This window comes from Mesocricetus auratus, unplaced genomic scaffold (genome assembly GCF_017639785.1).
Source record: "Mesocricetus auratus isolate SY011 unplaced genomic scaffold, BCM_Maur_2.0 Super-Scaffold_2245, whole genome shotgun sequence".
Classification (NCBI taxonomy): domain Eukaryota; kingdom Metazoa; phylum Chordata; class Mammalia; order Rodentia; family Cricetidae; genus Mesocricetus; species Mesocricetus auratus.
In genome coordinates this window covers 46,094,939-46,117,737 of record NW_024429180.1, presented here as the reverse complement: position 1 = coordinate 46,117,737, position 22,799 = coordinate 46,094,939, and the positions used below count along the sequence as shown (strand labels likewise).

The window sequence follows — 22,799 nt, the reverse complement described above, 5'->3', positions numbered from 1 at the left end:
CAGGGTCTGTGATCCCCACAGTCAGCTAAAGAAATAAAAGTAGGTATAATGAAATACTATATTAAGGACTAAGAGCAAGACAGGAGACATATAAATATCCCTCTACTATATAAGTTTGAATTAAGCTAATATACTAATTTTTAATTTTTTTTATTAAAATCATGCCCTGATGTAGACTATTTGGCAAATCCTGTTTGGCTGAACCCACGATAAAGCTCATGTTATCTCCTGCTTTCAGACCATGACTCAGACTTTGCCTATGTAATGTGGTGCCCACCTCTGAACAGGGTATAATATTTTCTCTTAGATACTTCAAACCATCTGTTTTATAGATGCTGTAAGAGAAATCTTAAAAGAACAATGCCAGTTAAATTTTATGCTATTGTAAACTCATTTTCTTTTCTCAAAATGAAACTTCCTTAGGTTTGGGGGGAGGGGTTCCTTCCAGTACTTTCTGTAGGGCTGGATTGGTGGATATGTATTGTTTAAATCTGGTTTTGTTGAGGAATATCTTGTTTTCTCCATCTATAGTGATTGAAAGCTCTGCCGGATATAGTAGTCTGGACTGGAATCTGTGGTCTTTTAGTGTTTGTAGAATGTCTATCCAGGACCTTCTGGCTTTCAGAGTTTCCATGGAGAAATCAGGTGTGGTTCTGATAGGTTTGCCTGTATATGTTAGTTGGCCTTTTTCCTTTGCTGCTTTTACTATTCTTTCTTTATTCTGTATGTTTGGTGTTTTAATTATTTATTATTTAATTATTATGTGCAAGGTGATCTTTTTTTGTGGTTCACTCTATTTGGTGTTCTGTAGGCTTCTTGTACTTTGGCACGTCTTTCTTTAGGTTGGGAAACTTTTCTTCTATGATTTTGTCGAATATGTTTTCTGCACCTTTGAGTTGGGTTTCTTCATCTTCTATACCTATTGTTTTTAACTTTGGTCTTTTCATGGTGTCCCATATTTACCAGATATTTTGTGTTAGGGATTTGTTGGACTTTAGATTTTCTTTGGTTGATGAATCTATTTGTCCTAGTGTATCAACACCTGAGATTCTCTTCCAACTCTTGTATTCTGTTGGTTATGCTTGCATCTGTAGTTTCTGATCGTTTTCCCACCTTTTCTAATTCCAGCATTCCTTAAGACTTTTTTAAAATTGTCTCTATTTCAGCTTTCAAACCTTGTACTGTATGAATTATTTCTTGTAATTTTTGGTTTGTCTTTTCTTCCATTTATTTAAAGGATTTTCTCATTTCCTCTCTTAGGGTCTCTATCATCTTCATGAAGTTTATTTTTTAAGGTCGTTCTTCTGCTTCATCTGTGTTGGGATGTTCAGGTCTTGCTGGGTGTAGAGTCCCTAGACTCTGGTGGCGTCATATTAGATTTTCTGTTGTTGAGTGTGTTCTTATATTGTCGTCTTCCCATCCCTTCTGCCCGTGGGTACAGGTGGGGTCTTTTCTTCTCCTGCTGGGTAGAGGTACAAGCAGGTCCAGTACTCTGATGGGTCTCACAGTGGATGTGGGAGGGTCTGAAGCACTCCCTCTCCTGGTGGGTGGGAGCTGGATTAACACAGTGCAGACTTATGGTTGCTTGGCTCGCTGGTGGCGTGTTGACCTGCCTACAGTCCCAGGCCAGGAGATCCCAGCGTGGGCAAGCAGAAGTGGGGCCCTAGGTGAGGGCCGAGGCTCACCTCTGCTCTGAGTGGGGGCAGGAGTAGACCAGCAATCTCAGCAGGCTTATGGTTGCTTGGTCCACCAGGAGCGAGTTGACAGGTGGGGTCTCTTCCTCTCCTGGTGGGTATGGGTCCACGGTTGTCTTCCAGTGGGTGCAAGCAGGTTCAGTACTGGGATGGGTCTCATAGTGGGTGCAGGCAGCTCTGAGGCAGTCCCTCTCCCAGTGGATGGGAGCTGGATTAGCACAGTGCCATTAGCAAGCTTGTGGTTGCTTGGCCAGCTGTGGGCAAGTTGACCTGTCTTCAGTCCTCAGGCCAGGAGATCCCAGAGTGGGCGAGCAGAAGCGGAGCTCACCTCTGCCCCTGCATGGGACGGGAATGGACAACAATCTCATCAGACTCGTGGTTGCTTTGTCCGCCGGAAACTTAAGAATTCCTTAAAAATGACATTTATGCTTTGACCTTTTCTGCCTTGTCAATATTTGTCAATATTTTTATTTAATTCTGTCCTGTCTGCTTAGTTCTCAGTATGCAATCCTGCAGGCTTTAGCTCAACTTCTAAATTTTCTATTAGGTCTCCCCATTTTTCCTTCCTCTATATAATTTCTTTCCCCTATCAGAATTTATGTAGATTCCTTTTCATCTTATTTGATGTTTGCATTATATTTCAGCTATGGCACATGTGTTTTACAACCCCTATTAAATTTAAGCTTCTTGAAAATTCGTTGTTGATGGTTCATTATTCTGTCTTCCCACGGCTCCTCCTTTGCTTAGAGCTTTGGCTTTGAAACAAGCGCTCTTGGATCCTCTTTGTTCCTGGGATTGAGTGATATTGTGAGGGGTGTGAGTTGCTCTGACTCATTCTTCTTTACGGCTTCCCTCAGCTCGTCAATTTGTGCAGTCTATTATATCACCCAGCAGCCTGCATTTTCTTACTTTCTGCTTATGCATTCTTTGAAGTTTATTTCCTCATAGAATTATTAATAGCTACTTAGTTATAAAGGGTTGATTTTATCCTGTTTCATATAAGCTTTTATTATTTATTATTAGCTCATCTTTTGATTAATTTGAATTTCATCACATTGTTTTAAGTACTATATTTCCTATATTCCAGTATATTGCTGCTCTTAAGATATACCTTTAAAATATATAGCAGATGGTTCTGTAAAACAGTACATTATAAAATTACAAGGAAAGCACTAAATTAAGTATAGATTTCTTTTTAATGACATAGTCTTATGTAGCTCACACTCATCTCTGAAGCTTTCTTGAATTGGTATCAGGTCTTACCCCATCTCCCAAGTGGTGGGATCATCCTGCACAAATATAGTGTTTATTTTTAATTTTTATCATTACTATGTTTGGGAGAGTGGGCATGCTCATACCACAGCATGTTAAGCACTTGGTGGTCAGAGGACCACTTTCAACTTTTGCTAGTTGTTTGTCTCCTTCTGTCACATGGGCCCTTAGGATCAAACTCATCGTGCTTATGCAGGAGGTACTTTACCTGCTGAGTTACCTTGTCAGCCTTTGTATAGTATTACATTGCCTTGACTCTGTCAGATAGTCAGTTTGTACATGTGCATGTCTGTGTTCCTAACAATTATTGGAGGGCTTTGGATGTGCTACATAATCATTGTATCTCTGAGCTACATCTGTAACTGTTGCTGAGCCATGCTGTAACTGTTGGAAGACATATTAAACTCAGTGATTGGACTTTCTGTTAAAATCGAATAGGCTGTTTCAGCCAATGCTAGACTGAATGACAGACAGAGTCATTGATCTTTTTAGGGCAGCATAATAGACAGATGTAATTACTGGCAAATTAAATCATACTTTTCTCTGAAAGCTGAAGTCTTTCTTTGATGCTCATTCTAAGGTCCAGTATGATAATACCTGGAGATGTGTATTACAATGTGATTTATAATCAAATGCATTCTCTGTTTTGATCATTTGCTTTTTTAAACTAGGTGTTTTCTGTATAGATACTTTTATAAAGAGAAACATAAAGTGTGTTTAAAGTTGTTTAAAAATAGTTACAGAGTGATGTAAAAATGAAAAAAGTAGACATTGTGGGCTCTATGCCATGAGTAGAAAGTATATTGATTTAATGTTGCTAAAAGAATAACCAATAGACTTTAAAATGGTGAAGGATCTTGCTGAGCTCAGTCCCTTCATTTGGAAAACAATGCAGTATAATAGAATTTTGTTTTCCAACCCTGTGTTTTTATAGGCAATATGAAGAAATTCCAACTTTATTACTTTTAAATTTGAGGATTTCATATACAAGTGTACTGTATTTGTACCATATCTCCTTTTCCCCCTCCAATTTCTATATCCTCTCAGAAATCCATTACCTCTTCTATAGCCATTTCATATACACATACACTTCTCACACTTACACATTAATACTGCCCTTTTTTTTTGTAACGTGATTCTTTCCCACCAGCTGCTGGATCACACCACTGTTTCTGCCCCCAAATAACACACAAGACACTATATTAATTATGAAGCTGTTGGCCGTTTGCTATGGTTTCTTAATGGCTAGCTTTGACTTAATTATTAACCCATAACTGCTAATATATATTTTTATAAGGTCTTATCTTACCAAGGACACAGCCTCATGCGACCCTCCACCCTTGACTACATTTCCCAGAATCCTCAAGTCCTAGTCCCACCTATCTTGCTTCCCTATTGGCCAACAGTGTTTTATTTATCAATTAATGGACAACATATACACAGAAGGACTTCCCCCATCATTATTTTATTCAATTCTTTAAGACATTTCTGGTTATGGTAATAGCTAAATCCTAAGATGTTAGTCATTTAGCACAGGAGCACTTTCTCAGGCATATAGAATCAAAATGGATGTTTCTGGACTGTGGAGATGGTCCAGTCACTAAAGTGCTGGCTTGCAAACATGAAGACTTGAGTTTGATCTCCAGAACCCACAGAAACAGACAGGCATAGAGGCGTGTACTTGTAGTCCCTGGCTGTGGAGTCAGAGATATGAAGGATTCCTGAAGCTAACTGGCCAACCAGTCTAGCATAATCAGTGGGCTACAGGCAAATGAGGGACCCCATGGCAAAGGAGGTGGGCAGCCTTCACAGGGGTGACACATGTGGGCAAATATGCACCCACTGATGATGTTGAAATTTTCTTGGACTTTCAAAGAAATTGAGAGAATGAAGTGTATAAGGGAAATAACTGGATACTGAACTTATTTAGTTCTGTGGTATACAGTAGCCTGGTATATGGAAATCCTTGAAGTGTCATTTCAGAGAACTGTACTGTAGAGAGTATGGTTCAGTTCTGGGCCAGGAGGAACACTGGTAAACATCCAGCTTGTCTCTATTATGTGGAGTAATGGAGAAATAAGTTTTTGAGGTATTCTTCCTTATAATCATCTTTAAAAATCTAAGCATGAATGATAAGTATTATCTAGTTACTCTTTAAAGTGGGCAAAAGTTTAAAAAGTGACATTTATAATCATATTGTACATAAGGGGTTTCTATAATCTCATAAATAATGTATTGAGATTTATGGTTATTATAGTTGTTAGTGGAAGACAAGGATGCAAAGATTGGGTCATCAGATTTTAAGAATCTGTTACGTGAGCAGCTGTTCCCTCTCTACGTTAATACAGAGGGATATGGATCAAGAGAGCTCAGTTTTCTAAAGGCTAACCACGAGTCAAATGCTCTTATGCTTTTAATTTTCTTAAAAATCTTACCAGGAATTCTGAGAACTATGCTTTCCATTATAATAATATATTCAATGAATCTTGAACTGCAGAAAATTCAAGGTCATATAAAATAAGTTTCAATGAAACCTCACTACAAGTATAAGATAAGGGGCTCCTTAAAATCCTAAGAGCAGATGGCATATTCAAAAGTATCCACCAGAAAACAGGAGTAAGTTTAGAGACATTCATAAGAATATTGCATTGACAGGCTTTTTTTTTTAACAGCTGGAAAAAATCTATGTAAAGACATTTTTGGGAGAAAATATTTTCATCTGCACTGAGATTGTTAAATATGGAATTAGTAGAATGGTTGTGACTTAAAATATTCAGCTCGAAGACAAATTTGAGATTCTGGTAGAAGCAACTGGAGGTTGCTTGCTATAGTCACATCTGTTGCTTTTCTGCAACACAGACATTGTGACCAAGAAATCATTGCCAAGTAAAGTGTTATCCTTCATGTTTTCTTCTAGGAATTGTAAATTTTGGATTGTATGTTTTCTTCTTTGATACAATTTGAATTAATTTCCGTATATGATACAAGCTGAGCCTCATTTTTTTGTACATGGATATCTGGTTTTAAATGACTAGCTATTAAAAAGGAAGAGACACAAAAGTTCTGAAGTGTGTTAAAGGTCTCTATAATAGTTTAGTTGGTGTAGTGTTTTTCCTTTTGTATTTGGGAGAGTATTTTGAGACAGGGTCTTGCTCTATGGTCATGGCTGACCTAGTATTCTGTGAAGCACAGGATGGCCTTGAATTCATAGCTGTCTTTCTGTAGTCACCCTAATGCTGGGGTTACAGGCATGCCTCACCATGGCACTCAGGTGCTGGGATTACAGGCATGTGTCACCACAGCTAGTGATGCTTATCTTTTTCATCTGTGTTTCTATATGAGCTATAAAAGATGCAACTTTAGCACTTATTTTTATAATGTTGTCTTTTCCTGAAACTCTTCCGCTGTTCCTAACGTCTCTTAGAAACAGTTTGGAATGATACAACTAACATTGTTTCCAAAAATAAAGAGTAAATAAACTCTTTGCTCCTTCTCACTTTTTCCCTGGATATTGGTTATTACTATAGCATAGTAAAAGGACAAGTAATTGAAAAGAATGTTGCTGCCTTTAAAAAGCACTTTAAAATCATCCAGGTGTGTTTCCAGAAATAGTGAGACCTCTAACTATAGCTTTGTGTACCTTCAGGACTTCAAAAAGCAACCAAAGTAAAAAGAAAGGTCCACGTACTCCTAGTCCACCTCCTCCTATACTAGAAGATATCATTCTGGGGAAAAAATACAAAGAAAAGTATAAAGTGAAAGACAGGATAGAAGAAAAACCAAGAGATGGAAAGGACAGAGGACGGGATTTTGAAAGGCAAAGAGAAAAAAGAGACAAGCCAAGGTAAGTAGTATTGTTTAGTCAATATTTATGTGAAACCAAGACTCCTGACTGCAGAAGCTGTGGGGGGTAGGCGGATGGCTTCTTTAAATTATTATTGTTTTGAATCATGTGTATTATTACAGTGAGTTATGAGTTATAATTTAACATCAAATTATTTTAGTGTATTTACTTTAAGTAACCATATTGGATGTATATAATTACATGTATGGATGACAGTGTGAGACAGATCTCCAGGATGTCATTCAGTACATCTGAAGCTGCATTCATCACACAGTACTCTCCTACACATCATTCTAGTGATTCTGTGAATTTAATGGCTTTCAATTCCTCGTAAATGGAATCATGCAATATTTCATTTAGTATAATGTCTGAAAAGCTCATCCATATTGTAGCATGTGGCAGAATTTTCTTTATAAGGCTGAGTAATATTTCATATGGTGCAAGTCATACTTTGTTTACTCACTCCTTCATGGAGAATGTTTGCTTCTCTTCAGGAAATCCCTGCCAAGTCCAGTACATAAAAATTTTTCTACTGTTTTCTTTTGAGGGTTATATTGTTTTGGTGTGTGCATTTGAAAGGTCGTGTAGAGATTTAGTTTGCCATCACATTTGTTGAATTTGTTCTTTCCTCTTTAACCTTGTGGAAGGTCATTTGAGCATATGTTTGAGGCATTTCACTGCATGGTTTTGTATGTGCTCCCATGTGCAAATGCATGTGTATGATATAATACTCATTTGTTAGGATGGTTACTATAAATACAATGTTGTGCTTTTTTTTTTTTTTTTGGTTTTTTTTTTTTGGTTTTTCGAGACAGGGTTTCTCTGTATTGTTTTGGAGCCTGTCCTGGAACTCGCTCTGTAGACCAGGCTGGTCTCGAACTGACAGAAATCCGTCTGCCTCTGCCTCCTGTGTGCTGGGATTAAAGGCGAACACTACCAACGCCCAGCAATGTTGTGCTTTTTAAGTATATCTTTGTACTATGTTTTGAATTCTGAAAGAGTGAAACCTCCAGCTTCAATCTTTTACAAAATTATTTTGGCCATTTGAGCTCCCCTAGGTTTCCATATAACTTTTAGGATAAAAAATTTCTCTTGTAAAAATAAAAAAAAAAGCTATTGGCATTATAAAAGGCATTGGCTGTAGATTGCTTTCATAGTGTGGGTAGCTTAAAATCTCTATTCCATACGTGCAAATGTTTCCTACTTGTTTCTGATCTGAGTTTCTTTTAGCAGTCTTTTGCCACCTTGCTTAGATACTCCTAAGTATTTGTTTTGATGTACTATAAATATATTTTCTTAATTTCCTTTTTAGTTTGTTCATTGTATAATGTGCAGAAATGTAGCTGACATTTTGTGTTATTTCTCCTAAAGCTTTATTGAACTCATTCTAAGGATTTTGTTTTGTTTTTGTAGAATCTAGGTTTCCTACATGGAAGATACTGTCATCTACAAATATTTTTACTCTTTTCTTTCCCATTTTGATGATGATTATTTATTTTTCTAGCCTAATTGCTCTAAGGTTTTGCAAACAGTGTTGAATAGAAAGAGCACTCTTGCTGTGGTCCTTGTCTTATAGGAAAAGTTTCTGTCTTTCTCTGTTAAGTGGTATGTTAACTGTGGACTTTTCATAAATGGCTTATTGATTATTGTCATTTCAAGCAGGGTCAGAGACTCTTGCTGGCTTGGAATTTGCTATGTAGATAGGGTAACCTGGAACTTACAGAGGCCTTAAACTTTGCCTTCTAAGTGCTGCGATTAAAGGCATGTACTACCCTGCTCAGCTCTGCTGAGTAGTATTAAATGCTGTTGAGTTTTGTCAGTGTTTTTTTCTAAGTTAGTATGCTTGAGTGATTGTTTTTTTTCTTTTAATTAATATGGTATATTTTGTTAGTCATTTTTCAAATTGTTCCACTACCCTTCCATTCAAGGAATAAATCCATGTGGTCATGGTATGTATGTCCCTTTAATATGCTGTTCAAATTACTTTTCTAGAAGTTTGTTAAAGATTTTTGTATATGTATTCATTTTCTTCCTTGTTTATAAGATTTGTGAACTACAACTTTGATGAGAGACAGATTCATTCTTGATCAGTTTTCAGATGAATTCTTCTGTAAATTTAATGCTTCTTTTGAAAAAGTGTAATTCCTTACAGGGATCTCAGTTTCTTTCTTTCTTTTTTTCCTTCCTTCCTCTTTCTCAGACAGTTGGAATTTGTAAAGATTTTAAGGAAGTAGGGAGATGGGTTGGTGGTCTGTAAACAGGAGAACCTGAGTTCAATTCTCACGTGCCAACAAGAAGCCAAGCATGGTCACACATGTCTGTAGCCCCACCATTGTGTGGTGGGAACAGAGGGTCCTGAGAGCTAGCTGGTCGGCCAGCCTAGCTGACCTCCTGACCTTGTAGCTCAGTGAGAGAACCTGTCTTAAGGCGATAAGGCAGGGATTGACAGAGAAGTTACTTGACATCCTGCTTTGGCCTTCTCATGCACCCCCCCTAAAGAAGGGTTTGAATACAGGAACTAAAGGAGAGGAAGGCACAGGGAAGGATGCAGCTCTCATTTGCAGTGACAGGTGTGGCTTGTGGCTTTCTCGAGTCCATGGCCAGTCTTTTTGAATTTTAATGTAATCAGAATTTTGAAGTTATACAATCAGGGCAAACATTTTAGTTGACTCTGCTTTGATACAAAAATCCTAAACAAGTTACTTGGTCTCTGACATTTTCAGCTGCAAAATATTCATAATGCACTTCATTGGATTCAAGTCAGGACCAAATGAAGGGATTCTTCCTAAAGCTAAGCTAAAATGTTCAGAAGAATATGAACACTCCGTTTTTCTACCAGAATGTCAGAAACTTTGGATTTACTATATGAATTATGCTGTAAAATTAGGTAGAATCTTACCTCCTATTTTCTATAGTAGAAATGCTAATGTATTTCTACTATATTTTAGAGTAAGCCAGCTTCATTATCAGTGCACACCTTTATTATAAACAGTGTGTGTGGAGATTAGGGTCCAGTTAGGCTCGTAACATAGCTGCCACTTCCTGTCTTGATCTGTAGTCTTTTTGTTTTCACTATTCTTAGTCATTGACTTTTTTTTTTTTAAGAGTGAGAGAAAGAGTATCTCTCAATTATGTAGCTCTGACTGTCCTGGAACTTACTCTTTATCCACAGTTGGTCTTGTACTCACACAGATTCACCTGTCTCTGCCTCCTGAGTGCTGAGATTAAAGGTAGGGGCTACCATGCCTGACTGGTAATTGGCTTTTAAAGTAGTAGAGGAGAGAAAAATCTAAGAATCTTTAAATCAACACTTTTCTGAAACTTAAAAGAATATATGAGAAGAAAATATGGTTAAGATAATAAAGCTATTATTTGGTGATAGATTAGTATTCTGACTTTGATTTATTGTTTTGATTATTTTAGGCTTAAACTGTAGTTTTCCTTTTAGTCATCAAGATCTAATAAAAATGAACTACATGATATTTTTAAAAGATTCTGTGGAATAACTGGGACTTTTGTGTGTATGTTCTTTGAGCCAATCATCAAAGAATATTATGATACTCTTGAATCATTGTTTAGATGTAATTTTAACAGTTTATTGCAGGATAGGCATGTCTCAAATCATAGTACTTCTACCAGTCTTTCTGTTACTTCAGTCTTCTGATGCAAGACCTGACTGGGTTGCAGTGGCTCCATCAGCCATTGTTTTCATGCAGGAACACAGTGCCAGATAGCAACAACTCGTCTCTTCATCTTGGGCTTGCCACAGAAGGAGCAAGTATGCTTGGGGTACTGGCTGATTTCAATTCTCTTCACCATTTTCTGGAGGGAGACACCATAGCGGGTCCCACATTTCCTAGCGATCTCTAACTTCTTGGTGCATTTAGCCATGTTGTCAGAATCTAAGCCAAGTCTAGGAGGATGTTTTGAATCAATTTAAAGTGTAACTGAGAAAGAAATTAAGAACTGAAGTTCAGTGGCAGTCATTATTTTATATATATATATATATATATATATATATATATATATATATATATACACACACACACACATATATATATATATGGGGGATCATAATATAATCACATCATTCCTCCCTGTCCCTTTCTTTCTCCAAACCCTCCCATGTACTTTTCCTTGCTCTTTCAAATTCATGACCTCATTTTCTTTGGTGTTTGTGTGTGTGCATGCAATACAGCCTTCTTAGTCTGTATAATGTTACTTGTATATATATTTTTAGGGCTGACCATTTGGTATTAGATGACAACTTGTTGTGCTCTTAGGGAAGACTGTTTGTCCTGCTTCCAGTATTTGTTAGTTGACTGTAGTTCTTCGTCTAGGTTTGAGCCTTCATGAGCTCACCCCTGTGATGGGGGATGTCCTTTTGTATGCTGTGACAAGATGCCACTATACCCCTGTCCATGTTAGCATGTCTCTTGGTATCATCCCTGTTCAGCTCATATTTAGACAGTCATGTTGGTGAGACTTTATGGGCCTACCTTCTGACATTTCTAGGGGATACAGTGTCACAGCAAGCTCCCTGATCCTCTGGCTTTTAAAATTTTTCTACTCCTTCTGCACTGATCCTTGAGCGTTAATTACAGGAGTTGTGTTGTTAATATATCTGTTGGGCCTGGGCTTCACATCTCTGTAATTTGATTGGTCGTGGTCTTCTGTCATAACAGACAATGTATCTGTTACACTTGAGGGTATAAGGACAAATATTAGAACACAGTTGGGAATAATTCTAGTTTAGTAAAGTGGTGGTTGTAGGTTCATCTCCAAGATTTTTTCTAGAGCTTTTGTTTCCACTTGACTCGTAAATCACTTACATCTTTAAACGCCAATGCCTTTGTAATTCTATAGCTTTGTGAATTCAAATTTATCCTGGGTTATTACCTATACTTCCAGCTTTAACTTTATATCCCATCTTATTTTTGAGGACTTTTCTTACTGGAATAGAAAACTTTAAACAAGTTTCTTGTTTTTACTTCTAGGTCTTCCTCCCCAGGACAGCACCATTCTCCTCTGTCTTCTAGACATCATTCATCCTCCTCACAGTCAGGATCATCGATTCAGAGACACTCTCCTTCTCCTCGTCGGAAAAGAACTCCTTCCCCATCCTACCAGCGGACTTTAACTCCTTCTTTACGTCGTTCTGCCTCTCCTTATCCAACACATTGTCTGTCATCACCTCAGAGAAAGCAGAGTCCTCCAAGACATCGCTCCCCGATGCGAGACAAAGGGAGGCATGATCATGAACGGACTTCACAGTCTCATGATCGGCGTCACGAAAGGAGGGAAGGTATACTCTGTATTTGAGCTTTTTCTTTTCCAAAGAGCTCTAGAACGTTATTTTAAAATTGTACCCCATATTCATCATCACATAAGGAATAGAAGTGGGTTTGTGTATTGAGTTTTCTGTAACATGCAGACTGGGTCAGTAGCCAATGCTTAGACACAGGTGTGTAAAATAATTAAGTATGCACAAGTAGGCACTTAGAAGTACGTAAGTTGGTGCCTCCTAGGCTAGTTTAATGAGCACTTTTGGCCATCTGAGTGTTAATGTATTACTTTCTACTTAGTGTTTTTTGTTTTAAACGAGGAGAAGAGTGAGCTGGGGACTTGGCTCAATGCTTGTCTAGTATTTGTGAGATCATAAGGTTTAGTCCTCAGCACCACAGAGCAGACAGACAGACAGACAACCCTAAGCAAAGTCAAAGGAAGGAAAGCAGCAGATAATTGATCCATGGTTAGAAGCTCTGGGAAGGTGTGATAAAGCAGGCAGGCCCGGGGACGCTCCCAGAAGGTTGATGTAGTAAACTCCTGGCATTTCTAGGTGTAAGTCATAATGAAGAAGAGTTGGGAGTATAGCCCAGGGGTTAGAGCTTTCCCATGTGTCAGTCATAACCCTGATTCCCCGGCAGATGGTAAAAGAAGCTTTCTTTCTGAAGTCCTGAATTTAAAATCAGTCTGATGTGCTCTACCAGTTGAGGCTGGATGCTGTCTAGAGTAATACCCCTCATCTCTTTGCATGTTTTGTGCATTGTGCTGCCTGTCTGCATACATCTTTGCCTGTGTTTGCACATGCATGTGCAGTTGGGTGTATATGTGTGCATGTGGAGGCCAGAGTCTACGTCTGTCAGGTATCTTCCTTATACTCTGTCTTATTTTTGAGACCCTCTCTTACTGCACCTCAACTCACCCCAGGAAGCTCTTGTCTTTAACCTCCCCATCACCAAGATTACTGACATGTGTTACCACATCTGGTTTAATTTTGATATTTACCTTTATTCTCTCTTTTTCTGTTTAAAATGCAAATCTCTTTTTGTAATGAAATCTTAAAAGTTGTGTGTGAAATGTGTCCTCTAGTTCCCTGAAACAGTAAACAGAATTAGAGTTGTTTCTTAAACTGTTACAGAAACTCGAGGCAAAAGGGATAGAGAAAAGGACACCAGAGAAGACCGAGAGTCTGAGCACGACCACAGGGATGACAGAGAACCTCGAGACAGCCGAGACCGGAGAGATACTAGAGACCGTAGGGAACTGAGAGACTCCAGAGACATCCGGGACTCCAGAGAGTTGAGGGACTATGGCAGAGATACCAAGGAGAGCCGTGATCCTAGAGATTCCCGGTCAGCTCGGGATGTGCATGACTATAGAGACCGTGAGGCTCGGGATGTCCGTGAAACTCGGGATGTCCGGGATGTTCGGGAAGTTAGAGATGTTCGTGAAGTTCGGGAAGCTCGAGATGTGCGCGATGCACGGGATGTTCGCGATGCGCGGGATGCTCGCGATGTTCGGGATGCTCGTGATGTTCGCGATGCTCGTGATGGTCACCGGAAGGAGGATGTGTACCAAGAAGAAGCCCGCAGTTACAGCAGAAACCACATGAGAGAGGAGAGTACTCGAGTTGAGCTAAGGAATGATTCTAGAAATGAGTCTCGAAGTGAAATTAGAAATGACCGGATGGGCAGAAGTAGGGGGAGAGGTCCAGAATTGCCTGAAAAGGGTAAGGTTTTTAGCATGTTAATGAATTGTATCTTGAATATTTATTTAGAAAGCATTAAATAGCTAAAGTTGCTTTTCTAAATGCCTTATTACATACATTTATTGTTAGTGTTTTGTGAGAGTAATTTGCACTCAGTTGAATGTGGTGATATATTATTTATGACTTATTAAAGCTTGCCTGAGGGATTCAGAAAGCAAAGCCAGCCTCAAGCTATAGAAACTAGGCAGTGGTGGCACACACCTTTAATCCCAGGACTCAGGATTAAGAAAGAGGTAGACAAATCTCTGTTAGTTCAAAGCCATACTGTCTACACAAAATTGATCCTGTCCTAAAAGAAACAGCTCACAAAAAGGTGATCTCAGCACCTGGGATCACGTCTTTAGGAAGGTATATATGACAGGAGCAGGGTCTCAGCTGGCATTCAGGCTGAGATTAGTCTCTAGCTACATTGAGGAGAGCATAGAAGTTTGACTGAATCTGAGGAGCAGTGAAGTTGGGAGCAGTCTGAGGATCACCCTTTTGGTCTGAGCTGAGCTAGTGGCTTGGCTGTTTTGCTTTTCTGATCTTCACCTTTAAGCTTGAACCCCAATACCAGTCTCTGGGATTTTTATTTCTTGTGTTACAGTTGAATTCCATATTGGAATTACTAACTTGAGTGGAAAAACCTAATTACTAATTTAAGTGGAGTTGGGTGAGTCAAGCCCACCCTACCGACTAATGTAGAATACTATGAAAATTGATACAAATACAAAAGAATCACAAGAAGGTCATTTCTAATAAACTAGTGTTTATGTGATCAAGTGATCATTCGACTAGAATTAAAATGATTTATTTTCAAAATTGATGTCAAAGTAATTGATTTATTATTTGCTTCAGCCCCCCCTTTTTCTTTTTCGTGAGACAGGGTTCTCAGTAACTTTGGAGCCTGTCCTGGAATTTGCTCTTTAGAACATGCTAGACTCGAATTCACAGAGATCCGCCTGCCTCTGCCTCCCAAGTGCTGGGATTAAAGGCGTGTGCCACCACTGTCTGGCAAATAACTGTGATATTTTTGATTGTCTCCAAGCTACTGAGATTTAATTAGTTTGTTTCTCTAACCTCTTCCCAAGCACTGCTGACTCCCATGTCTCTTGTGCCTCCCGCTGGCTTGCTGCTCTAGCCTGTTGGGTAGACTCATGTTTAAGTGTAAAGGTCTTCTGGCTTCTTTATAATCATCTTGGCTATTTTAATTTTCTGTTTGTTTGTTTTGATACATAGCCTAGGCTGGCCTTGAACTTGAGATCTTCCTTGCCCCTCTTTCTCTAGGATTGAAAGTGTACACATGTACCACTATGCCTAGCTTCTAGGCTATTCTTCATCCTTTACTTTTTTGTGTAAATGTTAAAAAACTTTGCAACTTCATGAAAAGCTGTTAAACTTTTATTTTAAAATGTCTTAGCATGTCAATTTATACCTTTTCCCATTAAGATTTTATGCATATTTAAATTTTAAAAGTCACAGCACTTTCAAGGCAGAAGCAGGTGGATCTCTGTGATTTTGAGACCACCCTGGCCTACAGAGTGAGTTCCAGGTTAGCTAGGGCTACCCAGAGAAACCCTGCCTAGAAAAACTTTAATAAATAAATATTAAGAATCTGTTTTGAGGGAATCAAGGATTCATAGAATATTACACTGAAATGAAAGGGAAACCTCTGAGCACTGGCTTTGCCAGCGTTCACATCTTAACACAGCATCAAAAGAAGAAACTCGCACAGCCACAAAGCCTGTGTGCGTGTGGGAGTGTGTGCATGCTGTCACACGAGTGGTCAGTCACTGCCTTCTCAGCAGGCTAATCGTTATCCCACTGACGGAGTCCCATGTGCTGCTCCTTTGTAACCACACCCATTCCTTCCCCATGCTGGACTCTGGCAACCTCTAACAGGTCTCTTGTTTCACAAACGCTTTATAATGAAGCCATGCTGTATGCATTTTGTTGACACTGGCTTTTTTCTTCACCTAGCATAGTCTTCCTGGGGTACACCCAATTTGTTGCCAGTCTTTTCTTTCTTCTGGCCAAGTGTGATTGTATGGTAGATTTACATCGTTTGTTTAACCCTTCGCTACTGAGAGAAGGTCAGATACCTTCCGGTTTGATGACTGTTATGAGTTACATTACTATGAACAATGAACATTTGTTTTTTTCACATCTTTCTTTGTTAGGTTTTGTTTTGTTTAGATTTGGGTCTCACTGTAGCCTGGCTTCAATCTCCTGTTCCTCCTGCCTCATCTTCGCAGGTGTTGGGATTGTAGGATTGTTCAACCATGCCTACTTCCCATATCTTTTAACAAATTTCAGATACCACTTCATGTTGTCAAATTACCTTCATTCTATATTAGAATATTTTCACAATAAACATACAATTAAAGTAATAACATATCCCCATTTTTTTCAGTTTCTCATGCTGCATCTATATTAAGTATGAAAAAGGGTTTTTTGTTTTACTGTTTTTGGCATTAGTTTAAGTCAGTCTTATAACTTTATGTTCATATCAGATGACTTCCTTACAGACAGGACAAATTATGGCTTAGCTTACTGTGGTGTAATCAGTCCTTAGACAACTTGGGTTCTCTGGCCCACATAGGGTTTTTGTTGTTGTTGTTTTGGTTTCTTTGAAGGGTTTATAATATTTTAGAATTTAAGAAAAAGTTTAAACTTCATACTGCTTTGAGGAAACATTGTGACTGATAAACTTGTTGCATTAAAATGTGTCTATTAAATATTTTTGAACATCTTTTGTGTAGGAAGTCGAGGCACAAGAAGTTCCCAAATGGATAGCCACAGTAGCAGCAGCAACTACCATGACAGCTGGGAAACACGCAGCAGCTACCCTGAGAGAGACAGATACCCTGAGAGAGACACCCGAGATCAAGTCAGGGATTCTTCCTTTGAGAGAAGGCATGGAGAAAGAGACCGTCGGGACAACCGAGAACGAGGTTGGTCAGATGGTGATGTAGCCTTTAGTATTCAACAGCTGGGGGGATTGTTCATTAAATTGGTATGAAGTCACTGTTAACAGAAATGTGGTTCCGGGTCTGTATTTGGTAGCATATTTGAAGTTATTCATATATTTGTGTGGTACAAGAGTGATTATGTAACTAGCTACCAGCACCTAATAAATAGATCTGAAGAGCTGGGGTTGCCTTATTGCATGTGGTAGGTATATCTTTAAAGAATGTAGGTTATTATGTATCATTATCAGTTAAACCCCTGTAGCCAAAGGTCCTGGCTACTCAATAATCAGCTGTTGTCAGTAACTTTACAAAGAATATCAGAGATAGCTAAAGGGGGGGGAGAATGGAAGAAAGAGGGGAACTGAAGAAAGGGGTGGTATAGTGATGATAGGCTAAGGGTCACCCAGAAGGACATGATGTTTGTATTCTGTCCTGAGAATCTGCACTTGCTGTAGCTAACTTCTGATGTGCTATGAAAGATCTTTAAATCAAAGTTGAAGCAGGGTTACTAGGAAGTACATAAGGATTGGATATAGAACAGAGTCTATGAGACCCTCTTCTTACTTTAGATTATTTATTAAACATCAAGGAAAGAAATTTATGCAGAGGTGTAAAGGCAAGAGAAGCACCAAGTTTTGCAAAATGATGAACAGAATCTATTGAGAATAAAGAGTAGGTACAAATTCCCTGAGATGGGAAATACTAGTCTGCCATGTCTCAGAGTATGAAAGAAAACTGGTGTGGCCGTAGTATGGTGAGCAGGAGGAAGAACGAGAGAGGCTGAGGGTAGGCGTGTGCCCAGGCATATCTTGTTCTCACTTTCACAGTCTGAGTGCAATACACACAGACAGCTGAGACGGGATGATCGCCAGGACTATGTAAAGTTCTGTTAGGCAAAGTAACAATCTGGAATGTCAAGAGAGCCCCCTGAGTACAGAGGTATTGTCAGTGTTAGCACAGAGAAAGCGTAAGCTTGCTGCAAGGAACAGTGGGAAAGTGTAGAGTTGGTACTGATGGCATAAATAGACATGCAGGCCTAAAGAGACTCATCTGCTCCCAAGTAGCCAGCATTACGTTATTGGGCTACAGTGTGGGCTCCTGTAACTGGTAGCAGAGCAGCTGGAGGAAAAGACTAAAAAGGGACTGTAGCACAACTATACACAACCACTAGGCCAGACTGGAATGGTCTGATTCCACTGCTTGTTACTGTCTTTAAGCATATGGGTCTGAGTGTTCATGAGAAGTATTGTCCATCTGATCAGGGAACTAAGGCAAAGATATGCCCACTTAGACAGTTGATGATGTCATCATCTGACACAAGCTGAACGAGTTCTGCATTAATGTAGCAACTGTAGAGATGGGGCCAGAAGAGACGGAAGTGTTGGAATGGAATGAGTGTGCTTGTGTAGAATGGAATGGGAACCGTGAAGAAGCACATCTCTGAGAAGTACTAGGGGAGAGGATAGAAGGGTGACAATTTGGCATGGTACTGTGGCGCTTGTAGTTTTTTAAGATGGGAAGCTTTGGCGGGGATCATAAAGGTTTCATCTGCCAAGAAAGTGACTGGACATTCACTCCAGTGTTGCAGCAGATAGGAACTGCTGGGAAATTTGCCATATTGGGTGTTTTGTTGTTGTTGTTTTTCGGGTTATTTTATAATGGTGATTTTACTTATAATCACCAAACTAGAAATTCCCCCTAAACATGGTCTGCTGGGAAAAAACATTGTGATACAGTAGATCGACTTAAGGTTGTAATGGATTTCAACAGGAGTAAAAGGAATGAGAAAAGCAGACTTTTGGTTTTGATATTTCTGATTAACTCTGGCAAAGGTACCGGAATCACTTCCACACCAAAGTTGCTAAGTTTCTACAGGAAGAACAGTAAAGACAGAGTAGGATTTCATTGTGTTTTAACTTTAAAAGTCTATGAACTTTTGAAAGGGACCTAGAAACTCTTAAGTAGTAAATGTAGACAAACCTTATTATTTTTTACTTTTTTTGCAATCAGGGATAAGGCAAATTCATGTTTCTGTCTTGAACCTAGAAATATTCTAGAATTGTCTGCTTAACAGGCATGCCAGCCTGTTGAACTTACTGCAGCATGACTTATTGATTAACCAGCCTGCAGACATTATGTGAGAGTAGCCCCTTAGATTACAATATCTTGGACACATCACTGTGTTAAAAGTGACTGTCTCTTTGGAGCCGTGCCTCAGACTAGCTTCCTGCTCAACCAGGCATTTGAGCAACATGTATTCAGTTTCTCTGTTTATGGGGTTTGTGTGAAGACCGGACCTGGGTGGGGAGGGAGGGATACATAAGAGGCAATGAGTCAGTCATTTTAAATACATCAGTAATATGGAATTTTGTAAATTTGATTATTTTGAGGTTTGGGGGCATCAGTGCCCTTAATTCTAGCTTATTAGAAATTAATATTGCAACCACAAGTTTTAAACATTGGTTTGTTCTTTATTTTCTCACATGATAGCTGTATTTTGGTGTATTCTTTGGGGCTGAAATTAGAGGTGTCGTGACTTACAAGGGAATTTTTTTTCCTCCTGCTGCCCCTGGCATTTGCCACCAGTGTTCTCAGGTTCTGTTGGGGGACAGAGAGGATCCGTGGTAAAGGGTAGAGATGGCAGAAAGCAGGGTTGAAGTAGTAGACTCTGCAGATAGGGCCGGGAGCATGACGTAAAATCAAAGTTAGGTCAGGTACAGCATGGGGGGGAGGCGGAAAGCAGGGTCGCTAAGAGGGCAAATGAATAGCTAAAAATAGTGTTCAAAGGTTCAGTTTATAGAATTAAAAGTTCAGTACCTGATCTGTAATTTGTTGCTACTGTGACTTGGCACTCTGTAGTCATAAAATTTAAGACTTACCTATAGGTTATATGACAAATCAATCACTGACAAACTTGATTTTTATTGTAGATCAAAGACCAAGCTCACCTATCCGACACCAGGGAAGGAGTGAGGAGCTTGAGCGCGATGACAGAAGAGTAGACAGAGTGGACGAGAGAAGAGATGAGCGGATGAGAGACAGAGACAGAGACAGGGACCGGGAGCGGGAACGGGAGCGAGAGAGAGAGCGGGAGCGCGATCGGGAGCGAGAAAAAGAAAGAGAACGAGAACTAGAAAGAGAGCGGGCTAGAGAGCGGGAGAGAGAGAGAGAGAAAGAGAGGGAGAGGGAGCGAGAACGAGAGAGAGATCAGAGGGATCGTGACCATGATCGAGAGCGAGAAAGAGAGAGGGAGCGGGAGAGGGAAAAAGAACGGGAGCGGGAGAGAGAGGAAAGAGAGAGGGAAAGAGAGCGGGAACGGGAGCGGGAGAGAGAACGAGAGCGGGAGCGAGAAAGGGCAAGAGAAAGAGAAAAAGAACGCGAACGGCAAAGAGAATGGGAAGACAAAGACAAGGGACGCGATGAGCGCAGGGAGAAGCGCGAGGACATCCGAGAGGACCGGAACCTCAGAGACTGCCACGAGGAGAGGAAGTCCAAGTAAGGAGGGCGGGGCCTTCAGTGTCAGTAGAGTCCCGTTCTGCCTGCCCTTCCTGCGCCACTTGTTGTACCCCAAAGTCACTACATGTGTATGCGTGTGTATTCACATACATGCATTTATTTGGTGTCTAAATAGTTCTGATTCTATTTATGGATTCCAGGGCTATATTTTTCCACATTTGTCCATTTCTGTTCTCTATCCCTCTCTCCACATTAAGAATAATGAATGCAGCTGGGCGGTGGTGGCACATGCCTTTGATCCCAGCAGAGGCAGAGGCAGAGGCAGGCAGATCTCTGTGAGTTCGAGGCTAGGGGTTGGACCGATAGCCTCCAAAACAATACAGAGAAACCCTGTCTCATTTAAAAAAAAAAAAAAAAAAGAATAATGAATGCAAACCAAATGTTGTAGGCAAATGTACATTTCTCTTTAATTCTGTCTCCTAAGATTAACATTTTTAAGTCCTTATCTTTCATATGTTTCATGCTTTGATTAATATTTTTTCATGTGTCTACTGTCTTACAGTAGCATTATTTTAAATTTTTTCATATTTAACCAAAAATTGAATATAGAAAGTTAGAAGCGATGCTACCTGTAACTAAAAATAGTTAAATGATGCTGATAACTTCATATTTTCATTGTTTTCTCATTTCAATGCGCTGAACTTATCTAGAACTTAAACAAAAAGCAATCTTTTTTTTTTTTTTTTTTTTTTTTTTTTGGTTTTTTGAGACAGGGTTTCTCTGTATTGTTTTGGAGGCTATCGGTCCAGCCCAGCCTTGAACTCACAGAGCTCCGCCTGCCTCTGCCTCCCAAGTGCTGGGATTAAAGGCGTGCGCCACCACTGCCTGGCTAAAAAAGCAATCTTTATTTTATGTAAGTTTGCTGAATTACCTACCATAGTGTTTCTTTTATTATTCTAACTTCGGGTTTTCTTAAAAGTAATTTAAATGGTGTTTCTTGTATTGTAAATTCTGCTGTATCCTGATACATCAGCTACCCCTTGCTGTGTTAACAGTTTACTCCAAGTGAGCAGATACTTGGTTCTGTAGGTGGACTGTGTTACCTGGGCTCAGCAGAGTGTTCTGCTGGTGTCATTCAGCACTGTGGTTAACTTGAAAGTCCACCGAGACCTGTAGGCCCAAAGTCTAGTAGGTCTAGGAATCCTTCTCCAGTGGCTTCCTTCTCCTCCACATGACCCGTTAGCCTTCAGTCGTCCAGGCAGAAACTCCAAAATCCTCGAGTCCTCTCCATATTCATATAGTGTGACTTACATTCCATTTTCTTGTGTATAATATAGTCTGAGCCAACCCAGATTTAAACAATAGGGAAATAGGCAAACTCTTGGTAGAAAAAGCTTTGCACAATGAATTGCCAATGGGTTGGGTCCTGTGAGTTGTCATACTATTCCTGAGGCTGCCCCCCCTGTACACACGGTCACTCATCTGTGTAAGGAGCTGTTCTTTCTCAGCTTTTGACCCTGGTATCTAAGAGTTAACTCTTAAAAAGTTAGAGTTTAATGAAAAAAAGGTCAGAATGTATGAGCATATAAGAAAACACGAGGATAATTTACCCAAGGAGTCTAAACTCCTACTCAGTTAAAGTTTAGTTACAAAATCAAATACAGTAAGTACTTGAATATACAAGTAAATACAAAATTATCTCTTGACTTGTAATTAAGAAAGTGATTTAGTTATATGCAAATAAAGGGAATTTTATAGCGTACCCACATGGTATTGAACTTTTATAAGTAGTTTAACTCACTGTAGTCTCGTGAGAAGGACTTTTGCTTTTTCTCCCAATTTTAGATGAGAGAATTAAGATTTGGGGACCTCAAGGAACTTACTTAGGTTACATGAAAATAATGTGGCTATAAGTCAAACTCAGCTTTTTTAAGTCCCAACATAATTGTAGATTTTTCTTATCCTTCTCAGCATGAGGTATATAAATTTGACAAGTTGTATTATAGAATATATCATTGTATTGATTTTTCTGCTTGTATGTTACCAGCTTGTAGTATTTAGATCTGGCAAGTTTCCCTTGAGTGTTTCATATGTGTGATGAGAGAAATGTCCCTGTGGACTTTAACTCAGTTTTATGTTTTAGCAAATGAAGTAAAAGAAATTTTAATAATCGCATATGCCCTTTGTGGTTACAGCTCTGACAACCGCTTTCCTGAGGTTGTACTTCTTCTTGAGTGAAGAAATGCAGGTAAAGACCAGACTTTCCATGTGGAACTTTGTAACATGTATTTGTCCAAATTTAGGAAACGCTACAGAAATGAAGGGAGTCCCAGCCCCCGGCAGTCCCCCAAGCGCCGGCGGGAGCATTCTCCTGACAGTGACACCTACCACAGTGGAGATGACAAAAGTGAGTAGTCTCTTTCCTGTCTCTGCATGCTCATTGTAGCTGTGAGCCCATACTTTGACATTAATTGCAACTGATGAGTCAGACTTTTGAAGATGCCCCTTTCCTGTGCTGCTACATGTTTCTT

The 22,799-nt window shown here is 39.4% G+C and overlaps 1 protein-coding gene across 3 annotated transcripts in view; it reads left to right on the top strand.

Annotated features, from left to right (window-relative positions):
• Zc3h13 (zinc finger CCCH-type containing 13) overlaps positions 1 to 22,799 on the top strand; it is a 70,119-nt gene that overhangs the window by 32,866 nt on the left and 14,454 nt on the right. For all 3 annotated transcript variants that reach the window (XM_040730194.1, XM_040730171.1, XM_040730128.1), the window contains exons 8-13: positions 6,613 to 6,810; positions 11,808 to 12,115; positions 13,232 to 13,822; positions 16,603 to 16,794; positions 19,743 to 20,307; positions 22,572 to 22,675. In XM_040730194.1, coding sequence (XP_040586128.1) covers positions 6,613 to 6,810; positions 11,808 to 12,115; positions 13,232 to 13,822; positions 16,603 to 16,794; positions 19,743 to 20,307; positions 22,572 to 22,675 — 1,958 coding nt within the window. The remainder of the gene's footprint in view (positions 1 to 6,612; positions 6,811 to 11,807; positions 12,116 to 13,231; positions 13,823 to 16,602; positions 16,795 to 19,742; positions 20,308 to 22,571; positions 22,676 to 22,799) is intronic.